Consider the following 23,238-nt stretch of genomic DNA (forward strand, 5'->3'; position numbering starts at 1 on the left):
AACCCCCTAAAGCCCAGCCGCATGAGAAAGGTTTTTCCATGTGACCTTGCTGACTTGGATTGAAGCATGGAACATGTTCTTCAAAGAGATGGCGCCTCCTACACAAAATAATTTGAATTTATGAGGGAAATTAGCTTAGAAACATGGCCCTTCTTCACCTATAAATAGGAGGGTCATCCCTTTGTATTTTCTCACCTTTGAAGTATAATGAAATGTTGTTGAATTTTTTTCAAGCTTCTTATACTCTTGGGTCAAACTTTGAATCTTCATTCAATCACTCTCCTCTAGCTTCCTTCCTTATTAGGAAGACCTTCTAAGCCGTGAGACCTCATCCACATACCTCTCCTCCACTTAAACATATCAAATACTTCATTTACCTTCAATTTTCCGCTACATCCATGTCCACTGTTGTACTTCTGTGTTTGGAGCTGCTTCTGCGTGACTCATGCTTTGAGTGCCATCCATCAGAGTCTTTAGGTTCTTAGAAGTCCTCATGCATAATATTGTACACATTCATGTTAATGTATTATGATATATTTAATGTGTTTAAATATTTGACTTTACATGTTTTACTTATATGTGCCACGACTATTTGTTATATATGCTCTGATTAATTATTATATAAGTTTGATAATTAAAAATTAACCATCATGATATAAGAAAATCTAATAATGAAAATAGTATAGTAAAGTGTTTAAATAATGTCTACAAATCACACTAAAAGTTTTCAAGAGATTTTGAAATACAAATGCACTTCTACGCTAACTAAAAACCATATTGTATAGATGTGTATTTGTTAAAAATCAAAAAGAGGAAGCTTCCCAGCTTCCAACACGTTGAACTACACTTTCTCGTCTCCTATCGCCGATGTCAATGATCTTGTATGTACATTTATCTTGGTTTCTGTTGTCCATAAGGGACCAATGAGTGGTTCTTTAAAGGACCTCAATTGCCCAACCATTCGGCCTCAATATTTATGTTCAGCGACCGTGGATCTTCACCAAATGATTCTCGGCCGGCCTCACCGAAGGTCGGCGATCGTGGATCTTCACCAAGTCCTCTTTTCAGGGCGTCCTCCCAGGTCGTACTTTAAGCCTTCTACCTAGGTCGTCCATCCAGATCGTCCTCTCTTGTCGTTCTCCTAAGTCGTCTTCTCAGGCCGTCCTCCCAAGCCGTCCTCTCAAGCCACCCTCCTAGACTTTCCACCTAGGACATCCACCTAGCCGTCCATCCAGGTCGTCCTCTTAGGCTATCAACCCAGACTGCCCACCCAAGCCGTCAACCCAAGTCGTCAACCCAGGTCGTGCTCAATATGACCTAATAGTATCGTCAAATTATCAGTGATAATGACTCATTAAGTTCCTAATGCAAATTAAGTTGTGATTGGGTCGTCATTAGACCAACGAAAGGTAAAGGCCTATTATAACTAGTATAAATAAAGGTCTCAGGTATGACTTTAGGATTGTTAAGCACATTATATGCATCACTTGTTGTGCTAGCCAATCGGTTATTTTATTGACTTGCACGCCAATGTGCTTTTGACAGGTATCCCCACCCACACGACTTCTGCAAGAAGGAGGAGAGCGAACAATGTAACTTGAATGATAGATGACCTCTAAGAAACTCATTCGGTTTTCAAAACAACTTGAAGTGCTTTGAGTAAGAGACCTCAATCCCATATTCAAAACAGTTAATATTATCCTTCCCATTTTTTAAAAAAATTATGAAGATATGAAATTTTTGTGGTTATTTGAATTTCCTTCATAATCTTGGTTTCAAAATTTTATCCTATATGTTATTTATTAATTAAACCATTCACACTTGTACCCAATAGCATCACTTATCATAAAACTTTCATTTACCAACATTTATGTTTAGTATCAACTTGCTCAGACCACTCGGCCGAACTTGGCCTCAAGTGTTCGACCTTAACCGTTCGACCATACCATGACCTTAACTACTTTGCCAACCATGGCCTAAAAGGTACTCGGCCAAACTTTGCCTTAACCGTTCGGCCATACCTTGGCCTCAACTACTCGGCCACCCATGGCCTCACAAGTACTCGACCAATTTGTCTCAACTGTTCAGCCATACCTTGGCTTCAACTGCTCAACCACTAATGGCCTCATAGGTACTCAACAAAGCTTGGCCTCAAGTGTTCGGCCTCAACTAATAGGTCACAACTGTGCGGCCATACCTTGGCCTCAACTGCTCGGGCAACCATGGCCTTATAAGTACTCAGCCAAACTTGGCCTCAACCGTCCGGCCACCCATGGCCTCACAAGTAGTCGGCCAAACTTGGCCTCGAGTGTTCGACCATACCTTGGCTTCAACTGCTCGACCACCCAAAGCCTCAAAGGAATCCCAGCCAAACTCAAAGAAGGTCGGTGACCATGGATTGTCAGCAAAGGAATCCCAACAAGCCTCACCAAAGGTCGGAGACCGTGGGTCTTCACCAAAGGAATCCTGGCCAACCTTACCGAAGGTCAATGACCGTGGATCTTCACCATAGGAGTCACGATTGGCCTCACAAAATTTGATGGTAGATCTCCACGACATGTCACTTAAGCTATCCGACTCAACCGTCAAAGGCACGACCCGTTTTAGTCTTCCAACCACTCATCTTAATCAACGAACAAAGAGGACACAAAGAAAAAATCCAACCGGAGAACTCATCCTTATTAGGAATAACATGTGAAAAACCTCTTCGTAGAATAACATGATGCTCGGGCTGGAGAGGCTTGTGTACCATACGGTTTGCCACACCGGTGTGTACCGTACGGCCTACCTTGGGACCAAGCACCAACCAGGCCGTCCACCTAGGTCATCCTTCCAAGCTGTTCACCTAGGTCATCCACCCAGGTTGTCCTTCCAGGTCATCCTCCTAAGCTGTGCACCTAGGTCGTCAACCCAGGCCGCCCACCTAGGTCGTCCTCCCAAGTTGCCCTCACAAGGGTCCACCCAAGCCATCCTCCTAGAGCATCCTCCCATGTCATCTACCTAGGTTGTCCATCTAGGTCGTCCTTCTAGGTCGTTCTCCCAGGTTGTTGTCCTCCCAAGTCATCCACCTAGGCCGTCCTCCCAAGTTATCCTCCCAGGTCGTCCACTTAGGCCATTCACCCAAGTCGTCCATCCAGGCGTCCTCCCAGGTCGTCCTCCCAAGTCGTCCACCTAAGTCATTCACCTATGTCGTGCACAATATGACTTAACAATATAGTCTGATTATTAGTGATAATGATGCATTAAGCCCCTAATGCAGATTAAGTTGTGATTGAGTCGTCATTAAGTTAACAAAAGGTAAAGACCCATCACAACTAGTATAAATAAAGGTCCCATGTATGACTTTAGGATCATTATGCGCATTATATGCATCACTTGTTATGCTAGCCGATCAATTATATTATTGACTTGAGCGTCGATGTGCCTTTGATAGGTACCCACCCACACGATTTCAACAAGAAAGAGGGAGAGCGAACAACGTAACTTGAATGATGAAGTACCACTAAGGATATCATAGGACAATTTATACTGCTTTTAGTAAGGGACCTCAATCCCATATCCGAAACTGTTATTATCCTACTTGATTTTTTTAAAAAATTATAAAGATATGAAATTTTTGTGGTTATTTGAATTTCCTTCCGAATCAATTTTGCTTTCAAAATTTTATCCTATATGTTATTTATTAATTAAACCATTCACACTTGTACCCAGTAACATCACTTATCATAAAACTTTTATTTATCAATACATAACAAGATTGATTTGTAGTCTTTATTGTATGCTTTCTCTGGTGTATCATATCATATTACTTTTAAATGGTTCATATTGAATTTTATTTTAATAAAAAACCTTTAAAAATTTTGCATTTTAAAATTTAAATTTGATTATGATACAGTATAATATTTATTATTGTTGATGAAAACTTGAATAAATATTATGTTTTATTCTCAAGGAAAGTTTACTTTTGTCAGATAATTGCTTATTTAAGCAACTCAGCATCGTTGGAGAGGTTCAAGTACTTGTCAACTAAATTTGAAATTTTCAAATTCAACTTACTCAAACCAAATGAAGACTAATATATAAAAGAAAGACAAAAAAACTAAATTTCATTTATCATGGAGACTTTGAAAACACACTGTAAACGTGGAAGCCAGGGTATCTTTCATCAAGTCCAAACAGTCGAAAATTAGGGTCTTTAGTTAAATAATTAATACTAAATAATCCATATTTGATATCTACTTAAGTATGTGAAGGAATAATTTGAACTTCAGCTAATGTCCATACCATTACATGACTTCCACAGTAACAAATCAATCTACATAATCCGATCCGACAAGGAGGGCAGTCTTTTGAAGAAGTTAACCGCTGGCGAGGGAAGGCGGTCACGGAAGACAGGGTGTCGGAGATAGTAAAACCCGCAAGCCATGGCAACCATCTTCGACGGCACCAAATAAAGCACCATTGCCACCACCAAGCACATGAAAACAAACATCCCCGTCGCACGTGGGTCGCGCCACGTCACCACCGCCTGCAACCGCTCCCCCTGCGTTGCCAGATCCCCCAGAACCGTCTGCACGCGCGCTCCCAGCGTCCGCAGCCTCTCATACCTCACGCGCACCACCTCACTCGCCCTCCCACTCGGCGCCGCGTCGAACTCTTCGTCCAGCTCCTCTCTCTCCACCACCTCCGCCAGCGAAATCTTCGGGTCAAAATGCGGAAGCGGGTCACGCGCCCGGAACCTGTAGTTCCACGCGCCCACCACAAACACGTAGAAACAGAAGCTCGGAATAATGAGGTCAGGGAACCACACCAGCATCACCAGCAGCGCGTGCACCAAAACCGTGGCCGTTGGATTCCTCCATCCTCTCGTGTCCTCTACCCACCGCACGATGTCGATCACCCCCGCCACCACGTTTATTATCCTGTACCAGTTCGCGCGCACTTTCCTCATGCTGAAGTTGTGCGAATCCTCGTCCAGCATGTAAAACACCACTTCCTTCCTCAGAGGAGGCTCCGCCCTTTCCAAGTGTCCCGCCACCATCCTCACTGCTGTGCTCCGCAGCGCCTCCTGCTGCACTACCCCCAACGGTTTTATATGGTGCATCAACGGTAGCATCGGCTGCATGTAGAGATGGAGGAGATCCAAGCGTTGAGTGGTTAGAACGAATCTGATCGCTATCTGGATTTCACCCATTTTTTTCAAACCCGCGTTGGGAGTTAGCACCAGCAACGGGTAAGAATTTCTATACACTTTCCCAGTTTGCAGCGTAGAAATACGAACTCGTACTTTTCCAATGCGGAAATCAGGTTCGCCAGGGTTTTGATCACTGATCTTATCATTGTCGTTATCAATTATCAATGGCATTGTCCAGCTATTGAATACTCCGATGGTTAAAACAGATGAAGGATCGTAAACCTTCCACGTGTACTGTTCGTTCCACTTGGGTTCTGTGCTTTCCGAAACGGTTCGCGTACGAACCCATTTGTTGCCGTACTTGGCCACGCAGTACGCGTTGGTTGTGGTTTTACCCTTTACCGTCGTCTTCATGGGTAACAAGTTCTTGCAACCGATGATGCCAAGCTCGCACGTACCAACCGGAGGCTTCGAGAGCTGCCTTGCCGTGGGGCGGTAGTCGCTGCACACGTGCGCTGCCTCGTCCATCACGTGATACCCTCCGTCGAAGCACAAGCGCAGGTGCACCCTAGGCTTGTTCTGCTCCTTCTCGTTGGGGTTGTCGAACGTGAACCACCGCGAATGGACCATCCTGTCATCCACCCTCCTCTCTATGGCGTGCAAAGGTATTCTGAGCACCCCCATTGTCACTGGCCCGTCTGGTTGGCGGTTTTCCAGAGTGAAAACGAGGTGGTCGCTTACTGGCTCTGCCACAACGAATATGAAATCCTCGCCGTTCCATGAAACGTTGTCGTTTCGAGTGAGCACGGTTTTGGATTTCAGCACCTGGAATCCGAGTTTGGCTTTCACTTGAAAACATGCTTCCTTGGATGAGTTGAAGGGCAGCGAAAGAAGGTCTTGAGCCTCGAGAAGAGTTGCGCGGAGGTACCACAGTTTGGGCGACTGATAAACTTTGGCTCTGGAGTTCACATTTGCGAAGGTGTCGCTTTTCCACGCGTCGGGGAATGATTCGTCAGCCTGGGTTCCGATCCACGTGGCAATCATAAGGTCGCCATGGAGGGCGCCACCGCCTTCCAGCCTATACCACTGAGGTGCCAGAGGGCTGTCTGGCGGGTCCCGCACTGGAATCTCGTTGACGTCGAAACACACTCCTCCTAGTAAGGCTTGAGTCGCCGGTGGGTCCCACACGGAGACTTCCAGCACCGAAGAGGTGGAATCAGGTGCGTTGCGTGCGAAGGCGAACGTCTGGTTCCATTCAAAGACTGTGGTCTTGCGAGCGGGCCTGGAAGTCACGTGCTGCTGCCCGGAAACCACGATCTTCGCGACAGGGTTACCGTTGGTGGGAAGGTACCGCGCTTTCACCACTTGCACGAAGAGGTAGTGCATCTTCTCGACCAGATCAAACGAGGATTTTTCCATCAACAAGCTGCTCTCACTCGACGACTCTGAGGCTGCGAAACTCCCAGCTGATGCAGACCTCCTCATCGCCGGAGGAGGAGGACCGTTGGTTCCACCAAACCTTATTTCCGAATTGGACCTCGACACAGACGCTGCCTTAACGTCCAAATTCACGCCGGCTGGTAACGGAACCACCTGGTCTCCACTTTCTGACTGTTCAGGTATGTGCTCTGCTTCTGTTTCTCGTTCAACTAGCTTTTCCGACATTATTGGATCTCTAGGAGGTTCAGCTTCTGCCTTTTCTTCTTCTTTAGGTTTCTCACCTTCAGCCGTTGGTGGTGGTTCTTGCACTTTCTCCACAGTCTCCGTTTCGGTTTTTTTCTTTGGCGGTGCCTCCTCTTTCTGCGGCGTAGGAGGAACTGCCTCTTCGTTGATGTAGTAGATTTTCAAGCCTATTTCACCTTGGATCATGCTCAGCAAGTGCTTCTTCTCCAACTCGTAGTAAACCAAAGCCTCTTCGCCTTTGTTGACGAACTGCGAGGAACTGAGGCGGATTCTGCCGAGGGAGTTGTTCCGGCGTGTGGCCCCGTAGTTCTTGTCGTGGTAAACGTCGAGTTCGAGCATGTCACTGAAGATTTGAGACTGAGAGTGCGTGTCCACGTTGAACGACAGCGTTTCGTTCCAGACCGGGTTCAAGTCGCGAACCGCGGTCCTGGTCTTCCTCCGCTGGCCGTAAAAGTCGACGACCACATAGGGACTGGAGCTGCCGTGGCCGTCCTTCGGGATAAGGTGGTGAGCGTCCACAATCTCCACGATGAGTTTTCGAACAGTGCTCATTCTCTGAGGTTAGTTTCCTAACGTTGCGTTTGGATGACTTAGAGTTTGTTTGTCTATCTGATGGCCTAACTGATAGAAACCCTACTCCGGCAAGTTCAGGGTTTTTGTTGATTACCAATCCTTTGAAGCTTTTTGTGGAATTCTTTGATGTGAATGGCTAGAATATGGATTTGTGGAGCATAGGAAGGTCTACGAATTGAAATTAAAATTAAAAGAAGTTCTTATCTTGATCTGCAAGCACCTTTAGACCTTTCAAGCCTTTGGGGTCTTTTTGTCTGTCACTACAGACATTTTATTACTATTTTCTTTTCCCTTTGCGTGTCAGGGATTTACAGAGTTATATGTGTAAGATATGGAAAATTTGAAACAGTTATTTAATAATATTTTGACAATATATATATAAATTTATTATTTATTTTTATTTTATTTACGTATTTTAAATTCAATAAAAATAACACATGCCATATATTAATATATTAAAAAAAATCTATGTTAACATAAAGATAATTACAATTATATGTGAACATCATATTTATTTTATTATGATGTAATTGTAGTATATTGTGGTTGGAACAGTTTTATATTTCAAAGTTTGATCTAATTAGAGTATAATACAAAATGTGATTCATAAAGAAAAAAAAACGATAACAGCAACGATAATAGTTGTGTTTTTCTTAGCATTGAAGATTGTTTGTCAAAGCTTTGCTTTTTGGCCGTCCGAGTGACGCGGGAATTTTGGGAGAAAGAAATAGGGATGGGATTGGCTTTTGTGTCACCCACCGTTATGTTCAGCTCATCACTGGACGTAGCTTTAATATAATTATTCCTTATTTTGACGAAGACATCACACTACCTCTACCTTTTCACACAACCCTAGGAGGTAAGGATCCCTAATTCTCCATCTCATGAATTGCACCACCAATGCCTCTTTTTTTTTCTTTTCTTCACGGTAGTGGGTTGTAAAGCACTTGCTTTCTCTATCATTATTTCACCTATTCTTATGTTTAATCTTACAAATTGTTTCCAATAAATATGGGATCGAAGTTCACCCTCTCTCATTATTTACACATGTCACCGTTTATTTTTTTTTACTCTGTTTATTCATATTGGAAGACTATTTACAAAAGATATTATAATGTTAAAGTCGGTAAAAATTGATAGTCTTAGTAATAAATGTGTATTAAATGTAACCAATCTACCACACTACCTTGAACTTGTATTTATAAATTTTAGAATGAGTTTTGGATTAGCGTCGGTCTAATTACGATCTAACCAGTAATGATCTTATTTTGACTTAAGTTAATAATGATCATCAATCCTAATTGTCGTTTAAGGCTGACCGTTAGGTTCGAGTAGTCTTACCAATTGGTTTATGGGATATTATCAAATGGTTGGATCGTCCCCTCCTAGGTTGACCAGACGATCATACAATACATATGACCCCCAAGCCCGATCATATCTTGATGTGTGAAGGAGTTTGTAGTTAAAAGGGTTCTTGCTCTTGGGATTTGACCTCATTTCATAATCGATTGGTTGGTAATGGTTGATCACATGGGAGGTTATCCTGGGGATGTGTCAGTTGGGAGAAGTTACAACGGGTGGGAGTGGGACACGTGGCACATTAGGATTCGTGCATTCATTAAAATGAAAGGTCGTGAGGTGTGGGCCGTCAGATCTTCCATGATTTAACCGTCAGGATCTGTTCGTTAGAGCGCCCATTTCAGCTATAAATAAGGGTGGAGCTTAACGTCATTTTTACTATTGCTCTCAACTTTCTTTACGAGAACAAAACGGTGCAAACTTCTTTTTCTAAAGTAATAATGTTGATTGTTCTGCTATCTTCGTCTGAGGAGTGTGAAGGGAGGGGAGGCTGGGGTTATGCTGATAGCGATTTGGCGTCATCGGTACCATCTCTCGGGTTTTCAATATTCAAATCAATCGAGTGGGAGGTAGATTCGAGTGAAGCGGTTGTGGGTGTAAATATGAATAATGTCCCCGCCCAAGCCAATGTGGGTGAGATAGGTGCGATTGAAGTGGATGTAGCTGGGGAGTGGACTAGGTCCTATGCACCGGTCCCGCCTGTTTGAGGGTACGGTGGGGTTCCTCATGAGGTTGGGAAGTACGTGTCATACCTCATCACTAGATAGTTCTTGGAGGAATTTGCTGGTATAATGAACCTAGTTAGGGCAACAGCAGACGCCAAGCATTTCAAACCTATCGTGTGCAAGAAAAATGAACAAGTCTTCCATGGCAAGGAAGGTGCTACGCATGATTTGTTCTACATGTATTCTACCTTGTTCAAGGATATGGTCGTCTGGTTGCCCTTCAGCAAATTCCAGATGAATGTCTTAACACTTTGATACACTGTCATTGAAGCTATCAAATTAATACTATTTTACAAGACAACTTCAGTATTGTCAAGCTAGTAGTCAAGAAAATAGATAGGGTTAAAGTAACCTTGAGTCATTTCCCAACGAATACGAAATTGCTTTTCAATATTTGATTCTTATGGAGATTCTGAAAGGTTAGTAAATGTTATGTAATGAAATTAATGTTTGAAGAATGTTTGAGTTTAATTGAAGAAAAAATAGGAAACTTAGAAACAATTATAATGAAATAGGCTAATTCTACTACTTTTCCAAGAAAGATTCATCATTGGTTATTCATAGATTATTGTTCAATTGATTATTGTTTGGGTTTCAAATTAATTAAAGTAGATTCTTAATTAATTTGAGGGTGATCTTACAATCAATCAAAGTAGATTCTCAATTAAAGTAGATTCTCAATCAAAAGCGAGATCTTTTAGATTATTCACAATGAATTCAACCAAAGTACATTCTCAATCGAATCCTATTGTGTTTAATCATGTCTATTCTTAAATCTCCTAACCAAATTAAAAATTAATTAATCAAAGTAAATTCTCAATTAATTATAGTTGAAATTCTTACCATCAATCAAAGTACATTCTCAATTAGTAGCAAAAACCCGTTTAATCATATGAAAGTTCCTAAATTCAATCAAAGTACATTCTCAATCAAACCTAAAAATCTTTGAACTCATATGATCAATATGCATGTAGATTCAAACACCTTATGATGAAAAAATCATTACTTTTAACGTGATTGAGAGATGAAAGACAAAAGAAAGGGATAACTCAAATCAATAATCAAAAGAAACAAATACATTAATTCAACTTAACCTCAGAATCCATAATGAAATTACAGTGGAATAGTCCTATAAGATTAACACTCCATGAATGGAGTGGAATACATAGTAAAATAAAAGTGAGAGGAGTGGTGAATGATTGCTTCCACTGGAGGAGTTTGAGTGAATGAATGAGTTCTTGTTTCTACTTCCCTTGGGTCTCTTTATATAAGAATTTGATTGGGCTTGGATTCTTAATATTCTATTGATAAAATCTTTTATCTAATATCTTCCAAATAATTAATAGATTTAGATAATTATAAAATTATTTGGAAGATATTTTCTATTGATAAAATATCTTTTCTAATAATGTAATATCTTCTAATTATATTCTAAATAATCCAATATCTTCAAAATATATTTGATTATTGTGGAGATCTAAAAATATTTGAGAATATCTTTTCTAGATTCAAAAAGATTTGAGAAATATTATCTTTTGGTATTTATTGATATAGTTAAATATGGTAATTATTTAACAATATAAAATAAATTATCTTAAGATATATTTTCTCCAAATTATATTTTATCATAAACATTTATCAATTATCAAATCCCTCACGCTCCCCAACCCACCTCCATGAAGTACCTTAAAAACACTAGGAGGGGAGGAGGGGGGGTTGAATAATGTTAATGGAAAAATTCTTTTCACAACCTTTCTAATATAGCATGTTGTCAAACTTTATGATTTTCTTTTAAACGTTGACCTAATAAAGGATTATAATAAGAAATGTGTTTGGCGTGCTATTCAGAATGTACACTGTAGAGTTTGTAAGAACTTCCTTTGTTGAAGAGTAATTGTTTAGTTTGGAAGGTTCTTGTATTTTAGAAATAAAAACACAACTGTAGGTTTTATAAGAGTAATGTTTAGTTAAGAGAAGAGATGAATGCACATATATTTTATACTAGTTCACTCCTCTTGAGCTGCGTCTACTCTCCTCTACAGAGGATTCCACTATAATCTTCAATAAGATTACAACTGAGTATTCTCACCACTTTTGGTCTTAGTCAGCAAATAACCACCTGTTACCCTAGATTGGATGAGCATTCTCACCACTTCTGGTTTTAGTCAGCGAATAACCACTTGTTACCCTAGACTGGATGAGTATTCGCACCACTCCTGGTACTAAGCAACCTTGCCTAAATTTTCTCTAACTCAACCGAGTTCAACAAGAGTTTTAATTCTCTTCAGAATTACAATCAAAGATTGCTTACAAGTCGCTCAAACTATTACTCTCATAGAGAGGATGTAATTATAATATAATGTAGTCTAAACACTTGCAGGTGTTTCTCACTTTTCTCTTTCTCTCTTTCTTTCAATTTTTAAGCAATATAAATGAAGCTTGAGAGTATTTCTTTTCTTTCCTTCTCTTCTTTTTCTTTTTAGATGTATTTTTTTTTCTTGAGCTTTTTCTTTTCTCTTTTGAATGTTTCTTAGGATGAATATTTCGTTGTATGTTATCCTCTTGATTCTTCATTTGAAAGCTCTTTTATTTATAGGATTTTTGGATAAATGCTCGTTAAACTAAGCTTTTGGCCTTGATTCTTGTGCTTTCTCTTTCTTCGTGTACAACAATCGTTGGATAAAGCCAACTTGTTAGAGTAGACATGTTTTTTCAGTACTTTTCTTGAAGTAGGTTGTACATTCTTTTGGACATGGCTTCAAGTGAAGAACTTTCTTTGAGTATCTCTTTATTCTCTAACGTCCACTTCTGATATTTTGATTTGAAGTTTTTGGAGGCGTGTAGAATAGCTTATCTACAAAGAATAAAGTAGATTATGCATGCAACAAATATGTCTTTTCTTAACACTTTTGTTGCTTTTGAACATTGAGCATTTAATGTTTGCTCAGAACAACAAAGTGTTTTTAGATTTCCTACCGTTGAGGTAACATTTGACAATTAAGGTTTTCTTCTACAGAACCAAGCATTGATTAAAGACTTCATCGTCTGATTAAGTAATGTTTTGGCTCATGGTATCGTTTAAATAGAGTAAATGCTTCTAGTGATTTTATCTTTTCAGACAAACAACATTTAACTTACTTTAAGTTTTCTCTTGGTGTTTTAAGTTTTAGTATTTTAGTGTGTTTTGTCAATGACATCGTCTTGACATGTTTTGTTTTCCCGAGAGCTAAATTGAATACCCTTTAGGTATGATAAGCTTTATACATTTAGCTTCAACTCTCTTAGACACTTTTGACTTGTTAGTCATTTTAGCATTGTGTTTAGGTGTTTTGTCTCGGTTGTTTTTCTTTTTCCTAAAATCCTAGGTGTTTTCCTAAGGTTTTTTGTGTTGGGAATTTTGGTTCTAAGTCTTATGTTTCATCCTATGTTTTTTTCAAATTATTATTCTGTTGAATGTTATTTAGTTAAACTTCAAAACATGAGAGCATTTAGGTGTATAGACGATTTTGTATTGACATCGCATACTGATCGTTCCTCAAACCGCCCAGGATAAAGAGAAGAGGAAGTTGAATAAGGAGAAGTCTTCCACTTCTCAAAAGAGGAGTAGGAAGAAGTTACATCGAGCAGAACCCCTAGTTACCTAAACCCTAAACCATCTTGGGAGATCCATCTAGGGAGCATCAACTTATGCTTGAGCTTGGAGAATGGAAGAAGAAGAAGGACTTCAAGCACTTCAACCCTTGTGGAAGATATATTTTCAAGCTTGTTCTTAATTTCTCTTAAACCTTGTAAATATGTAATATAGTTTCATTAGGCCTTGTATTTGGCCAAAACATTTTGTTTCGCTTTGTTTTAAAATCGTAGCATCCTTAAAAGAAAGCTAGCGCACCAATAGGACATGTTCTAGAGGATTTACGCCTAAACTAGGTTTTTGGAAGAGTTTGGAAGGGTTTAAAAGGTGTCAACATCAAGGAAGGATCTCCTACATTGAATGTAGACGGTTAGTTAGAGGGAAGACTCTCATTCCTCCCCCTTTCCATAGTAACCTTATAGTCTCTTTGCAAATACAATGTACTCTAGCTTCTCCTTCACTTATAAAAGGAAAAGCATCCTTTGTATTTTCTTTAGAACTTGATTGAATGACATAATACTTTGCCAAATTTTCAAATTTTCTCTTCTTGGGTTCTCACTTTGGAGATGTCTTCTACAAGTTCTTTTCATACTTTTTCCTTCAATGTTGGCCCAACCTTGTTAGAGGAACTACAATAGACCACAACATTGAAAGCACCATCTTCATCTCTTCATCAAATTTTCTTTCACTACTACATCTCTTCATGGAGATCATCAATTTTGAATGAGCTCTCTCAACCCACATAGATGTAGTAGTGAAAGAAAATTGATGAATGATGATCTAGGGATAGGGAGAAAGGAAACGAAAAGTTGAAGTGTCAAGTAACAATAGAAGAGGGGTTGAATAATGTTTTTGTAAATCCTTTTTTAAGCTAATGTTTGACCATGGTGGATGGATGATCCTCATGATCAACTTGGTTCTTACGTTATAAACATTGTTTTGATCAATGCGTTTATGGTTACGATATTTAGCTTATCTCCGCAGCGTTTAAGAGAAGTGACTCTTAGATAAAGAAGTTTCTATTAATAGTCGTGCATGTTAAGGATTTGCTTTTCAGATAGGCTTAAATGCCTACTTCGTCCCCAAGTTAAGAGATGAATTTCAGTTTAGTACCCGGTTTTAAAATGAAGATATTCGGTGCCCATATTACGAAAATTGTAAGACTTGAGTCATATTCATTTAACGACGTTAAAATTGAAAACATTGAATTGAGTGTGGATGTGAGGTGTGCAAGAAATGTGGTCGTGGCAATGAGTTGGGCTACGTTAGTTGATGTGGCAGGCAAAAGAATACATTACGTGTTATGAAATTGGGGAAAATAAATAATTAAAGTTTTTAATCTTCGAAATTAAAACATTACGCAAGTTAAGTCATAGATTGGGGATTTTTGAATCGTTGAATGGGTTGATAGTGCGGAAGGATTGGCATTCTGGAAGGATTGACGTTGTGGAAGGATTGACGTTGTCGATGGAGATTGTTGAGCGAAAAAGATTGGTGAAGGAGATTGTTGAGCGAAAAGGATTCACGTTGCAATGATATTTCTTCGAAGCGAAAAGGTGGAAGGTGCGTTTTTTATCACTTTTTGATGTAGTTGCTTTCCCCCATGAAAGTATCTTGTCTTGTTGTCCCCTAAGTATGTTCTGTTGTGGTCCCCCTTGTTGTGTTGTGGTCCCCTAATAACGTTGGATTTGTAGTTGTCCCATTCTTTAGTGCTTTTTGTTTTGTTGTGCATACTGTCTGTATGGTTTTGGTCCCCAATTAGTGTGGACTGTTTTGTGGTTTTGTCCTCTTAGTGCATAGTACTATTTTGTCTATCGTTTTGTTGAATCTGTGGTTGTTGTTTAACTTGTGGTTGATGCATATTGATTTAAGGTTTAAGCCAAAATTGAATGTTGTAGGTGAAACAATGAATGCGTGTGATTAATTTTGTATGCCTACACGTGTGATAGTTGTTAGTAACGTGGCATCTTTACAATGTAGATGCATGTGGAGGTCATTAAATAATTATAGTAGAGACATGTGAAGGTCATTAACCAACTGCATGTAGTCTGACACTTTGTTTGGAGAAACTATATAAACAATGGAATGAAAGAATGAAAGAGATAGAAAAACCCTAGAAAGAGAAGAGGAGAGTTTTCACATCCCCAAATCTACCCCCAAGGGGTGAAAAGTGTGTTTCTATGCTCAAGCCATCAAAAGATACATTCCCTAGGATGTTCAACTCCTTAAATAGAGCAGAAAAATAACATAAAACAGGTCCAAGCCCACTAAATAACAGAAAACGGGTCCAAGCCCACTTATGACGCTCAGCACCCTAAGTGGGGCGCCCAGTGGTGGTTGCGACACTAAACTGACGCTCAGCAGTGGCGCTCAGGCGTGAGACAGAAGAAATTGGCGCTCAACGCCATTTTTCTACGCTTAGTGCCATTTTTCTGCACTTTGGTTGACTTTTCATTTTGGTTGACTTTTCTGCACTCTGGTTTCCAACTATTTGGTACTTTAACTCTTCTTTCAAATCATTCCAATAGCCTACAAAATCAAGGGAATTTAGTAATAAAATCATCAAGTATAATCAACTCTCTTATTCACAAAACTAAAGCAAAAACATGAGTTAAAGCAAGTTTCTAAGTCAAAAAAGGTGCATTTAGTATCAAAATTATATCACAGATAACGGTATTTTCAACCGTTATCACAACCCCAAACTTGAAACTTTGTTTGTCCTCAAGCAAAACGTAACTTAGCTTAAACAAAATAATAATACTACAATGATCTAGCACACCAAAAAGCATTTTCCTCTAGGACAAGTAAATCACTCATTTTTGCTTATCATAGAAAGATTAGTCAAGATATAATGATGCTTTAGCCAATCAAGCTTCAACTATGGTGCTCACATAATCAAGACATACACAACAGATGCAAACCTCATAAATAATCAACAACCAAGCAAGAATGTTATCATAAAGTGTATGGAACTATTCCTCACCAAAGACAGTGTTTCACTCAAGCACTCAAAAGTGTTTCACTCAAGCACTCAAAAGTGTTTCACTCAAAGGTGTATAATAAGATGACACTCTTACACTCTACCATCACAATGTCGCATGAATCAACTTTGCCTTTCATTTAATCACATATCAAACACATTCATAAGCAAGTTATCATCACAAGGACTTTTCAAGGCTTGTATTGAGGCCGGGCTAAGAAGAAAATTGGTTTTTCTAGACAACAAAATTCTTGAGTCAAGAGAGTGCACAATTCATTCATCCACATTAACAATTAATCTCTTTCTTCTTTTAAGTGAGAAACCACTATTCAACTCATTCCCAAACTTTACTTGCATTGAGCTTCACCTTTTCTTTTCTTCTCTTTTGTTTTTTTTTCTTTTGCCCAATGCTCTTTAATGAATTTCAAAAAGTTCTTTTCGGTTTCTCACAACCCCAAACTTGAACCAGTCTCCATTACCACAAAAACATTATGTACTTAACTCAAGGTAAGGATTTCAAAAAGGTTTTTTCCACTTTTCAAATTTAGGCTCAAGGTTCAAAGGATAAAGAGAAACATTGTTCTTTGTTGGGTTCACCTATTGGCATTGGCTCTAAGGGAGAAGAAAACATGGCCTTGATCATATGTAACAAGCAAGCAAGTGGTTCAATCATAGAAAATTAGGAAAAATCAATCATGCTTCCAAAGCAATAACATTCAATCAATCAAAAAACTCTGGAGTCCAACCTCTCACCGGTTAACTCAAGTTCCACAATTTAATAACATCATGCCCAACAAATTAATCACAATTCACATCATGCATCTATTTTTAACAAAACTACGAGCAACCACCATTTATGCCTAAAAGCCTCACAAATCATTAACTCAACATGCATCATAGAACAATAGAGCAAACCCAAGAATATTACTCATCACAAACAGTTTATCACATCATACCCAACCATTACAGCACAATTCATTAAACCAAGTACATAAGCAAGCTAACATAAAAACAAAATAAACAAAATTTAAATAAGCATAAAAATTAAACAAAAACATAAAATTTTGATCCAGCAGCATCCATCAGTAGATGCTTTCATCTGAATCTTCGAGCGTCCATCAGTAGATGCAAATCCTTCACATCAGCATCCATCAGTAGATGCTCTCAGTAACATCCATTAGTAGATCTATAGTCTTTCTGATCAGCATCCATCAGTAAATGCTGATCTTTCTCATCTTCATCGGCATCCATCAATAGATGCCTTCAGTAGCATCCATCAGTAGACGCTTAATCACATAACATCCATCAGTAGATGCTTAATCACATAGCCTCCATCAGTAGATGCTTAAACACAGCCTCCATCAATAGACACTATCATTCAACACCCTTATCATAGCAACATCCATCAGTAGATGTTGTCATCTAAGTCCTCCTAGCATCCCTCAGTACATGTTGTCCAGCATCCATCAGTAGATGTTGTCATTACTGCAAAGCAAAATCAAATCCAAAAGAAAAAGTCAGAAATTGGGGTGCCTCCCAATAAGCGCTTGTTTAACGTCACGAGCCTGACACCATTAAGCACAATCTGCATCTATTATGTTGGTGTTCCTTTTGCTTTCATCACATCAACTTATCTGCAGCATCTTCCTGTTCACCATCTTTACCCTCCTTGAATAAGGAGTCTCAATCTAAATAACTCCATTCTCTTTGATATATTTAATCACTTCATGCACAGAGTCTTGGTGAAAATGTTTCTAATTGCACTTGAAGTCTAGTGCTCAGCGCCCTTAATGGGGCGCCTAGGCGTGTCCTGCGACCTTCTTCCTCCTTCTTCTTTTTTTGATGATCTTGTGCTCCTAGTACAGATTTCGAATTTAATCTTGCAGACACTCAAGAACACTACCCTAGAGCACCTAATTAGCACAAACAGATAAAAAAAATAAAAAGATAAAAAAATAAAAATAAAAATAAAAAAAATGAAAAGATAAAAAGATAAAAAGATGAAAAGATAAAAATAAATAAATAAAAAGATGAAAAGATGAAAAGATAAAAAGATAAAAAATTGAAAAGATAAAAAGATATAAAGATAAAAAGATGAAAAGATAAAAAGATAAAAAGATAAAAAAAGTCTAATCGGTTAAGAATCACACAAATAGAATAGTTATGCCACGAGTCCCCGGCAACGGCGCCAAAAACTTGTTAACACTTCGGCAAGTGTACCGAATCCTATCAAGTAATAATAAATGGTAAGACCAATTATCGTTTCCCAAGAGACTCACGACACTAAACAGTTATGTAATCGCTTAACCAATTAAGAATTAAGAACAATTTTTGGGGTTTTTGAATGCAAATGCAATAAAAATAAACATGAATGCTAATTTGATCAATTGAGGCTAAACACAAGGGTGAATAGATGATATTGAAAATATGAGATGAATATGTTGTTGGGGTTTAGATTTCACCTAATCACTCTCATGCATATAAGAATTCATCTTCATTAATGTTAACGTCACTTTCTAATTTACCATAAACCCAATGTCTTGGTGAAGAAAGCCTACTCTTAATTACTAGATCACAATGTCTTGTATCCCCAGCATTTAATTATGCATTACATTCGCACAGAAGCTTAAAGGCAACCAACCCTCCTATCCCTATGTCTAGGTAATATTGCTTTTGGGAGAATTTCCCCAGTTCTAGATTTTCCCATATGTGTCCATATCGACAAAATCAATAATCATGCAATTAAATGAATTAAACAAAGCATGCATAGAGCGTAGAGGAAAAACCCTAACAATTAATGAAATAAAGCATTTATAATATAAATCAATTCAATACATGAGAGTTTAAGAGGTTATATCTTTCCCAACAACAAATAAGGTTTAGTTTCCCATTATCATGGAGAAACTATATGAACAATGGAATGAAAGAATGAAAGAGACAGAAAAACCCTAGAAAGAGAAGAGGACAGTTGTCACATTCCCAAATCTACCCCCAAGGGGTGAAAAGTGTGTTTCTGTGCTCAAGCCATCAAAAGATACATTCCCTAGGACGTTCAACTCCTTAAATAGATCAGAAAAGTAACAGAAAACAGGTTCAAGCCCACTAAATAACAGAAAATGGGTCCAAGCTCACTTCGCTGGCGCTCAGCGCCCTTTTTCTGTGCTCAGTGCCCTTTTTCTGCACTCTGGTTGACTTTTCATTTTGGTTGACTTTTCTGCACTCTGGTTGACTTTTCTGCATTCCAACTATTTGGTACTTTAACTCTTCTTTCAAATCATTCCAATAGCCTACAAAATCAAGGGAATTTAGTGATAAAATCATCAAGTATAACCTCAACTCTCTTATTCACAAAACTAAAGCAAAAACATGAGTTAAAGTAAGTTTCTAAGTCAAAAATGGTGCATTTAGTATCAAAATTATATCACAGATAACGGTATTTTCAACAGTTATCAATGATTAAACGGGTTTTTGCTATCAATTGAGAATGTACTTTGTGGTAATAATTTCAACTATAATTAATTGAAAATTTACTTTGATTAATTAGCTTTTAATTTGGTTAGGAGATTTAAGAATAGACATGATTAAATACAATAGAATTTGATTGAGAATGTACATTGGTTGAACTCATTGTGAATAATCTAGAAAGGTCTTGCATTTGATTGAGAATCTATTTTGGTCAACTACATGATTGCCCTCAAATTAATTAAAAATGTACTTTAATTAATTTGAAACTTGAACAATAATCAATTGAACAATGATATGTGGATAAACGATGATGAATCTATCTTGGAAAAGTAGTGGAATTAGCCTATTTCATCATAATTGTTTCTAAGTTTCCTCTTTGTTCTTCAAACATTAATTCCATTAACATAGTTTCTCACTTTCATTCTTGGGCATTGCATAACATTCATAAGATTCAAATATTGAAAAGCAATTCTGTATTCGTTGGGAGACGACTCAGGGTTACTTTAACCTTATCTATTTTCTTGACTACTGACTTGGAAATACTGAAGTTGCCTTGAAAAGTAGTATTAATTTGATAGCTTCAACGACAACGTATCAAGTACCTATGGATGCTTGTCACATTTTGTTGGGAAGGCCTTGGCTTTTTGATAGAGAATCTCTACATAATGGCCACACCAATGTGATAACCATCACTCAATATAAAATAAATTTGTATTTCATCCTCTGACACCTTCTCAAGTGGAAGAGGATCAAGGACAAATGAGAAAGAAAAGAGAAAAAGAAAGAGAAAAAGAAGAAGGTAAAAAGAAAATAAAAGACACCTTTTTTTCTAAGTGCCAAAGCATGATGTACAAGTTCCAAGAATGCCCCAACAAAAAAATTATGATGTTAAGGACCAAAAACTTGTGTAAAAGTTTAAAGGTCTCATTTCCATCTTCCTCTAGAAGCATGGCAAGAAAAGACCCAAAGCATCCTTGTTTAGGAAATAAAATTTTCAAGAAAAATGCTCCAAATTTCAAAGACCTTAATCATTAATTTGATTTAAGGTATATCCTTATTGGGAGCTATATCTTTCACATATTCACTATCATAACACTTTTTCTAACTTGTGTTATAAAATGGGTATTTGACCCTGGTGGAAAAATAAGGAATAATTAAAGATTATGAAGAAAAGAAAGTTGTCTTTATATTTATGGGCCAAGTAGTCTAGATTTTATTTAGGCTTTATATTTAGGGCCTAGTAGTGTACGATTTCAATTAGGCCCTGTATTTTAGGCCAAGTAGCATAGGATTTTGACCAAACAAGTCAAAAAAGGGCCAAGGCCCAAAGTTGACTATGCTTGGATGTCCAAAATGGGTGTGTTGATCAACGGGTCAACATTTTGGCTAAGCTTGGAGAACAAGGGAGAAGAATTTCGTCCTAGAAATGTGGAAGCTTCCCATTGGAGAGTTTTCCTCCTAGTTAGTGGTCATGTGTCACTCTAGGAATGGAGAGGTTTTCCATAGGTAGTGGCCCCTTGTCACTCTCTCATTTGAGAGGATGTTTGCCACTTGTCTCCCTCCTATTGGAGAGGATTTCTCGTTGCTCTCTAAGACAACCAAGGTGGCTCTTTTAGGTTAAAGTTTCAGCCCATTTTTAGACACCTTAGCCTATAAATAGAGGTGTTCTCCATTATGTAATCACCTTTGATTTAGAGTAATGTTATGTTGCCATTTTTGTGCTATACTACTCTTTTAAGGTCACCCTAGGCTAGAGCAACCCAAGTTGCCTCCTCTAGCCACCTTCCTCTAAGAGTTGGCCCAACCTCTCTTAGAGAACCACCAAACACACCTTCCATCACCATTTAAACACCCAAAATCGTGACAACCTCCACCTTATACCACCACCATTCTGCATTCCATCTAAAATCTTGAGCATCTTGTTCTTGTTGGCTTGGTTGCTTCTAGATTTGGCTTGTTCTAGCTAGAACATTGCCATCAAATATAGATATGCATTACACAAATGGTTTATGACTTACGGAAGTCATACATCATTCTTAGCATTACCTTCTTGATATTCTTGTGATGACTAACCCTACCAAATCACAACTATTAAATATGCTCTTATTTATATTTGATCTTGTTAATTATTCTAATGAATAATGTACAAACTACAACTCTGATACATCATGCTTAATCTTATTAAACTCTTTGACATATTTCGCTTAAACTATGAAATGATTAAACGCTTAAAACTGTATAGTCTAATATATCTGATCAAATATAGTTTAACTATTTCAAAATCCTCATAGATATATTTCGTTTAGCATGTGTATTTGTTAAACATTAAAAAAGGGAAATATTCTTAACACAAGATCGTCAAGAGAAACTAAATAGTTTAGCAACCCATGTTTTGAAATTTAACATACAATACTCAACAAAATATTGTTTATTGAGTAAAGCTTTTAAAGATTGTACTTGGGATGAATAACGTTGAACAAAATATGTGTTGAATGAAATAAATATTTGTAATGTTTTATGAAAATTGCATTTTCAATACATACACATATACATACATACGTATGTATGTATGCATATATATATATATATATATATATATATATATATATATATATATATCTATATATATCTATATATATCATTTGGTAAAAAGGATAAAGCGTTTGAACACAATTTTCACTAAACATAACTAAAGGATGATTTTATCAGACAAGCTGACATGTGTCAATATGTGTTAAACACGCAATGTGCTTAACGATCACTAACGTTATTGAATGTACGAAAAAATATTTTTTATTTGTATGTTTTGCTCTCTTTATCTATGTAGATAAATAAATACGTTAAGAAATAAGAAGACATTCCAAGAATGTTTCCTCAAAGCTTTAAGCTCTGAAGAATCGTACAAGCTACTTTTGAAGAAAGCTCTAATAAAGCACAGTCACTCTACAACGTAGAGCTAAATCTAACTACCTACCCTAAAAAGGCTATGAAGTCTACATGGAAGTCAACTCTATGTCTAACGATGATCTCTTTAAGATGGCTATATAAAGAGGACTCGTTGAAGAGAAGACAATAACGAAGAGAATAATTCTTTAAATCCGTACGTGACTACTTTTTATATCTTCTAAAGTTTTTTATTCAAAGAGAAACAACTTTTACATGTTTTCAAAAGTTCATTGTATTATTCATATATCCTCACTACGAGAGGATCTTCTCTCTTGTAAGAACCTAAATATACTTGTGTTAGATTCAAAAGTGCATTCAAAACTTGTATTGTTTAACTTAATGGAGTTAATTATTCTAGACAATTTGTCTAGTGTGGATACCATGTTTGGTCAAGTTGACTAGTGTTGAACCAGGAGTGATTGATAATATTCGATATATAAGAAGAGTAGTTTATATTCGTTATAATATTTGTAAAAGATTAGTTAAATCTCTTAGGAGATTTTAAGGAAGAATTGGACGTAGATGAAATTGAAGCAAAACTGCATAAAAATACTTGTTATTATTTTCCTTCTTTAAAATGTTTTCCTAAAAGTTATATTAAACATACACGCATATATCAACTATTATAGATAGTCTAAAATAGTCGTGAAACGTTGATTTACAAAAAAGAGTTTTAAAACAGTACTCAAATGGTTTTATCTTGGGAATCATATAATATGCTAGGATTGGTTCACCGATCACC

The 23,238-nt window shown here is 37.6% G+C and overlaps 1 protein-coding gene across 1 annotated transcript; it reads right to left on the minus strand.

Annotated features, from left to right (window-relative positions):
* Positions 1-4,087: 4,087 nt before the first annotated feature.
* On the minus strand, positions 4,088-7,523 carry LOC108343521 (protein QUIRKY). The gene has a single exon (XM_017581854.2). The coding sequence runs from the start codon at positions 7,367-7,369 to the stop codon at positions 4,316-4,318; it is 3,054 nt and encodes a 1,017-aa protein (XP_017437343.1). The 5' UTR covers positions 7,370-7,523; the 3' UTR covers positions 4,088-4,315.
* Positions 7,524-23,238: the final 15,715 nt, after the last annotated feature.

This window comes from Vigna angularis, chromosome 6, assembly GCF_016808095.1.
Source record: "Vigna angularis cultivar LongXiaoDou No.4 chromosome 6, ASM1680809v1, whole genome shotgun sequence".
Lineage (NCBI taxonomy): Eukaryota > Viridiplantae > Streptophyta > Magnoliopsida > Fabales > Fabaceae > Vigna > Vigna angularis.